Source organism: Halyomorpha halys, unplaced genomic scaffold, assembly GCF_000696795.3.
Source record: "Halyomorpha halys isolate HHAL.00 unplaced genomic scaffold, Hhal_1.1 Scaffold629.1, whole genome shotgun sequence".
NCBI lineage: Eukaryota > Metazoa > Arthropoda > Insecta > Hemiptera > Pentatomidae > Halyomorpha > Halyomorpha halys.
In genome coordinates this window covers 920,713-928,295 of record NW_027111602.1, presented here as the reverse complement: position 1 = coordinate 928,295, position 7,583 = coordinate 920,713, and the positions used below count along the sequence as shown (strand labels likewise).

The window sequence follows — 7,583 nt, the reverse complement described above, 5'->3', positions numbered from 1 at the left end:
GTTATAACTTTTCTTTATAATTAAATTTTTAAATCTTTTCCTATCATTCATACATCATTATTTTAATTTTATATAATTCCTAAAAACAAATTTTCATAAATTATAGGAATTTTCGAAGATGGATTTTCTCGACTGCTGTATTTATACTGAAGAAAATAATCAAGAAAAAATCTTTATATTGGATATGGCAACCCTTCGACCCAAATATGAGGTTCAACATGAGGCCTAAAATTGTAACATAGGTTACATGATAACATTTATAAAAACTATCGACAAAATAATTAATGAAAATTGAAAAAGTATATAAATAAATATTTAAAATAAAAATTATAATAATTTACCAAAAATACAGTGAAAAGTAGGAGTAGTAAAAACATATGTAATAGTATACAGTGAATATTTTTATCACTCAATTCTGAATTCACTGTATTTTTGGTAAATTATTATAATTTTTATTTAAAAAGATTGTCCTGATTATTTTCTCCAATACAATAATTTTAATAGTTGTATATTTATATAATTGCATGGTTATTTTGTTTTGGCTCAGCCCTACATATTCTCGTCACAAAATCATTAGTTTAAAAAGATTATAGATATGAAAAAAGTAACTAGTCAAACATAAACCTAAAAATAAATCACCTTGTTGGAGAATAAGGGTTACCACGCCTGCGTTCCTCTTCCTGTGATATTGGTATCCAAGTGAAATGCCCGCTCCAAGTGAATCCACCAAGTTCAAAGTCAAATGAGCCACCATTGTTTTGATATTCAAATGTTTTATCATGGATCACATCAATAATCGGAACCACTACTGAATTTCTTGATTCTTTAATCCTAGCAAGAAGAGGTTGTAGCCTAAAAACAAAATCACACAGTTAATGTAAAATTATTAATGATAAAAGAGGAGAAGATAGTCGGAGAGTGCGGTCAGCAGAAAAAACACAAATAAACAAGAATTATTTATTTATGCTGACATTTCGATCTAGGTTTCAGGTCTTCATCAGGGAGTAATAGGAAGAAAATTTTGGCTAAACACTAGTTTAAACTGACCTGAAAATTAGGTTTTTTCTGCTGATCACACCCCTGACCATCTTCTCTTCTTATATATATATATATCTACGGTCAACTATCTTCACCTCATTAGTAATGATAAAAATTAAGACAATTATATAAATCTAAGGAAATATTCATTTAACAATAAAGAAACATTAAAATGCTAAATAAATTATCTAAAAAATATTTGGAAATGATTATAGTATATATATATATACTTAGTTTTTAAGTTATATATATAGTAAGTAGCAGCTCATGGTCTGGACAACTACATTTATATTTACTCAATTTAACGTATAGGAACATATATAAGGCTTGGCAGAACCAAGTGATTCAAGTACCAAAAACATGAAAAAAAATTCACACCAAAATAATGCCATTGCCATTGCCATTACGCAAACAGATTTATTTCCATAAGATACATCTATTCAGCTAATACAAGCATTGAAAAATGAATCTGTATGTAAGTTCATGCCTGTTCTTCCTTCTAATAGTCAAACAATAAGTCTATTTGCTATAATAGTCAAATTTTGTAGATAATATACCAGTTTTTTTTTTTTTTAAACTCTAATTCAGTGTTATTCTGTTATATTTTCATAATATTTATTTTTCATTTACTGCAATGCATTCTAAGGCTTGGTTAGTTTATAGTCTGTTTTTGATATGCAAATTTCTTATACATATATTATTATTTTCATGATGTAGGTCCTATTACTATCAAGCCACATCTTAAGAGTTTGGAGGAAAGAGTGTAAAGGAGGGGTTATATTGGCAGAAGTGAGCCCAAAAATGTGCCTTCCAGAGAGATACTAGAGGAGTAGGGAAAGAGTATGAGCCAATCACGGGCTGCCTTCTGTTTCAGTTTAGATTACAATGGCGGGTATTCCTATTAACCTCAACATAAACTTTCATTTCATGGGCTTGGCCTTTTTGGCTTCACATTTGCTCTGAAGGAAAGTAGAGTTATGCCACCCCTCTCCCGAGAAGAGGTTATGTTGTCAAAAAGATTGATTACCTTTAATTACTCAATGAATCAATTAAATAAATAAAATTTATGACTCTAAGACTAAGATTTTAATTTGTTACATTATTAGAAGCCAAACTAATCTACAATGAAGTCTACAAGAAACAGACATAATTTCACAATACAACATATTGTGGAAATTATAATATCTTTCACATTATTGACATTTAATTTTTTTTTTTTTTTTACTATATATTTCTTTTGCCCAATAGACATATCCCTAACTCCCCTTTCCTTTTGACAAGTCACCCACAATTCACACACAAAAAGCTTTTTTTCCCGATGCATCTATCCAACGCCATTTTCTTCACCATGCAGAAATTTTTTATTATTGTTTTTTATACATATGCATCTAAGTACATATTATATATTATAAAAATATTATGAAATTTTTATCATTTTAAAACAGATCTTGGAACATTTACATAAACTATTAGTTAATATAAGGTAATTGAAGGACAAGTTATTTCCAGGCATGCATATCTAATTGTCAAAAAGTAAATTATGGGTAATCACCAAATTTCTTTAAATAACCCATAAGTATATACTTGCCAATCAATTCCTACTTCACAGTGAGCATCTAAGAAAACTAGAACATCACCCTTAGCCTGTTTTGCACCTTCAAGTCTTGCTTTTATCAAACCTGATCTTTTAGGCAGTCTTATAAGAGTAATTTTTTTAGGTAACCTGGTTGCTATGTAATACTCTAATTTTTCTTGCAACTCATCTAAAAACAAAAAATAAAATATGGTCATAAAATACACAAAACCATTCATGAAACAATAAAATTTAACTTCCAACTTTTTAAGAGTTAACTTAAAGTTAGAGTATTAATTATTCTCTTAATGTTAGAAATTATTTTATTCAATAAAAATGAATCAAAATTGAAGACAGGCACATAAATGAACAATAAATCATAAATTAAAATACTTAAACTAATAAATACAAATTATCAGCAATGAATAAATTTCTAAATGAATAAATTCAATAAATAAATGGTGAACATAAAAACTAACATACCATGATCACTCGCATCGTCAACGAGTATTAATTCTTTCATTAAGTGTTTGGGAGATCTATTAAAGACACTGTGGATTGTTCTTATCAGGGAAGACCACCTTTCATTAGTAAATACAATGACAACACTAGCTGTTGGAAGATCTTTAGGATACTTCAGTTTTAGGCATCTAAAAAATGAAAAATGATAAAATTAAGTATTATTAAATATCAAGGATATTAACTTAAAATGGAACTTAAAAATTATATTTGTTTTAGACTTGTATCATTTTTACTGGAGGTAGCTGGATCGATGGGTTGAACATTGAACCCAAAACCAAATGCCGTTCAGACATTTACAATTCTAATAGGAATTAAGAGTGAAAAAATAATTCAATTATATTATTTTCAAAACGAATAGATTAATAATATACAGATCAATTACAAATACAACTTTAATTTGGTACATTGGCCATGAGGTTACCTAAATACAATAGAATTTTATTATTCTTGTATCTGAAATTGAAAATGTTAAGTTGATAAGCAAATTAATTCTATTTAACGTATAAAATGTAAATAAAACATTCAATGATGTTCTATAAGGATACTGGCATATAAATAAAATGTGCTCAAAGTAAATGACTAACATATTTACTAAAAAATGTTTGGGGTACTATAAATAGCTAAACAAATCAAGATTATTTAAAAAGTATTCAATATGAATAAAGGATACAATAACATAAAACAAATGATTGTCGATGATAACTAAAGACAAAATTGGAAAAACAAGGTAAGTCATTTTTTATTTTAAATGAGTCAGTAATGAGTAATGAGAGCAGGCAGGATAAAGTCAAAATGAGAGAAAAACAAGCGTAAACAGCTAAAATTGGTATTGAATCATAAATATAAAGAATAAGTGATTCCAAGATTAATTTTGTTCAGAAAATTTAGGAAAATGTGAGTTATCTCATTTGTCCCCTCCTCAAGAGCCAAATTATGATTTTGAAATTTTAATGAATCCTATTAAAAAGTTAGGGTTATTGTTTTTTTAAATTATTGTCAAAAGCAATTATTGCAAATAAAGTATAACAAAATGTTGGTAACAACTAAAGAAAATAAATAGAAAAAATTGGATGGAGAGGAGTTTAGCTAATTTTATTTTCACTTGCATTGATATTATATGATTAGATATTAAAAAATAGAAATAACTTCTAAGGAATTTTCAGTCCTATAGACACTGATTTTTTTTGACCCATTTATTTTAAAAATTAAAAAAGAAATATAATATGAAATAAAATATTTACTCTGGATGTCTAGCATCTAATATAGTCCTATTGTACATAATCTTGTCACTGAGGATTAAATTGAAGCCCTCTTTCTTCATGACAGCATCAGCTTTCTCCTCCTCTAAAGGAGTCAATGTAACTGCCTCACCCTTGTCACCAAGCCCAGGCACTTGTTTTTGAGCATCGAACAGCAATGCTGTCTCCATTTCCTCATTCCATCTCACTGATGTTATCGCTTCACCATCATCTATAAGAAAATTAGAACATAAAAAAAAAAGAACTTAATTATTATCAATATTCTTCTTAATATTGCTTGTAAGACATTTTACTTCAATCTGTATACTTTTTTCGTTTTTGTTTTAATAGTTTTAAATGAATATCTTTTATAAATATTTATAAGGATAGGGTTTCTAACTTTTTTGTTTTGCCTCATGTCCTCTATTGAGGATCTATACAGCCCCAGAGCGGGAATGTCAGTATTCCTTTCTTGCGGCCACCGCAAAATATCCCACCCAGGTGGGATTGAAACCAATTCTTAACTTTAAAAAGTACTGATGACAAAGTTAAGCGATTCGGTGTTTCTAGTGAACCTGAAATGTTAGAAGGCTTGGATGTGAGGTCAAAAACTGAACAAGGACTTTCTAAATTGATTTGATTGCAATTACTTATTCATTAGTAGTTAATTAGAATTCATTTGATAATAAAAGAATATCTTTAAATAAAAAAAACAAAAAACAAATAAATTATTAATTTTAATAATACATATCAATTTAATTTGTATTATCTAATTGGATCAAGATAATGGAAAAACAGAGAAGTTGAAATAAGTGGATACTAAAGTATCATCATTAAAAGGGAAAAAACAGGGCAACGCAAATTGTGTGTATGACAGAGAATAAATATACCGAGCCTGTTTAGCAAGTCAGATGAAGATATAATGTAGATTTACACAGTGACAGACAGGTATTGATGTAGTTTCAAATCATATACTTCAAAAACAAAACCAGATAGTTTGAATAATCATGAAATAAATCATCCAACATCAATCAACTTAATATAGAATTTTTTTTTTTTAAATTAATAAATTAGCAGTTATGTAGGCTAAAAAAAAACAATTGACATAATAAATTAACAAAAATCTGAAATTAAAAAATATAGATATTCCAATGCTAGAATAAAATTCAAATATATACCGCAATGATTTTTAATATCTATAGTAAAATAAAATATTTAAAATATTTACTGTTGTCATGAACCATAAATGGACTACAAAAGCAAAAAATGAAATGATAAAATAAAATCTATCGATAAAAATTTATTTATTATTAGAAGATTATTTTTAAAAATAAAATAATAATATAGATAAAATAAATTTATGATGAAGTAATAAATTTGCCTAAGGAATTTATGGGTTTGAATCCACAGTTTTGAAAGCCATATGTAGGAATTTAGTTACATAATTTTTCTGTGAGGTAATTGTATTTCCTAAGGTTATTAGAAATATGATATATTAAAAAAGGAAAAAAATAGTCAAATATATTTTTTTGGACAGTAGCTGCTCTATCAATGACTGCATCCTTTCCCATCCATTTGGTCAATATTGATGATAGAAGTACTATAGTTTAGAGTTAAATTTACCAATCCATCCATATACTTTTGTGGTCTATAGTTTCTTGCCATCTAGTGGCTGTAGGATTTCGAAAGAAATAGTTCTGAATTCTTGAAGGTCATCCAGAGAATTGGCGGTTTTAACTTAAAGATAGTAACCCATTGAATGGAACAATGGTAGCGGAAGGTGCTGGGTCCAGACTGTGGGAGATACTAAATCGCATCCAGTTCTTTTATTTTTACTTTCACTTATCTATATATGGAATATATAGTAAGGGAAAATATTGCAATCGTGCAGAAATTCCAGTTTTCGACGTAAATACACATTTTGAAGTCTCCTGAGTCCCATTAACCAATTCTGGCAAATCTTCATTGAAATAGTTTGACAGTACTTAAATGCCGATTTAAAAAAAAAACCACTCTAAAGTACCTTTTATTTTGATTACTTGAAAAAAAAAAAACATTTCTCATTGTTTATTACAATAATTCATTTTATTATAGTCTTTTATGAATAACTAAAGGGGAAAAAATGAAAATGGGAAAGGACGAGATTATCCATCTTTACAAAAGTGCTTTACTGCTTTGTTATCTTTCGTTGAACTGTTGTATCCTTGGCAGGAACTAAATTTATAATCGTCATTCCCACTTCAAGAAACCCTTAAATACGAATTTTTATAGCGACAAAGAAATAAAAATTTTTGTTTATAATTTTCGCCTTCTCCAGTCTTTAGATTTTTTTTTGAAAATCATAAAAATAGCGATAACTTTAAAACGATTCCGCCAACTACACACAAACTGGAGAGACGTGAGTAGGTTAGTAAGAGAAAGTTGTGTGATATGCGCACCGCACCAAATTTTTTTACCCACTTTAAGGGGTCAATCATGAGAATTCTCCTTTACCATGTTATAAATCCTATTTATAGTTCATAGGAAAACTCCAACCCCTCTTGTTTGTGCAAGTTATTTTCCGTTGATTCTGCCTCAACAGAGTTGTCCAGAATTTCTTATGGAATAATGAATTTCGTCTATAACCTCTTTAGTTTTGAGGATGCCGTCACTAGATTCGAACCACTGGAACAATCAACTCATTTCCAAATTAGAAAGAACATCCTCTTCTTCGGATTGACATTCCAAATGAGTTGTTTCGGCGGCTGAAAAGTTACATCTCTAATAATGGCACAATATTTCTAATTGTAGTGTCAGTTTGTTTTAACCAAATGCTAAAAAAAAAATACTGATGGCAATATGATGTCATTTTGATGAATTAATTTAGTATAATAAAATTATTAAAGTGATATAAACCTTAACTGAATATGATAAAGACATAAAGTGGAGAACAATTAAATAAGAATAGCAAAACTGTTATTTTAAATACAGTATTTTTAAGTTCAAGAGACAAGGATTTTCTTCATAGGACAAGATAATCTAGGACAAAGGATACTGGGGGAACGGAACAGAAACAATACGAACGCCTCATTGAAAACAGTTATCCCCATTGTGAAGAACATCAGCCAGGTTACAAATAATTTCGACGAGGGAGTAGAAAGCAAGATTTTGGGAGGTCACATTATAGAAAGCCAAATAAAGGCGATAAGGGGAAAAAAACATATTTTTAAAAA

General features: G+C 28.5%; 1 protein-coding gene across 2 annotated transcripts in view; it reads right to left on the bottom strand.

Annotated features, from left to right (window-relative positions):
* Pgant1 (Polypeptide N-Acetylgalactosaminyltransferase 1) overlaps window positions 1-7,583 on the bottom strand; it is a 49,091-nt gene that overhangs the window by 10,227 nt on the left and 31,281 nt on the right. For both annotated transcript variants that reach the window (XM_014427299.3, XM_014427300.3), the window contains exons 2-5: window positions 4,375-4,603; window positions 3,095-3,261; window positions 2,627-2,801; window positions 640-852 (exon numbers count right to left, since the gene is read on the bottom strand). In XM_014427299.3, the coding sequence (XP_014282785.1) occupies window positions 640-852; window positions 2,627-2,801; window positions 3,095-3,261; window positions 4,375-4,603 (784 nt within the window). The remainder of the gene's footprint in view (window positions 1-639; window positions 853-2,626; window positions 2,802-3,094; window positions 3,262-4,374; window positions 4,604-7,583) is intronic.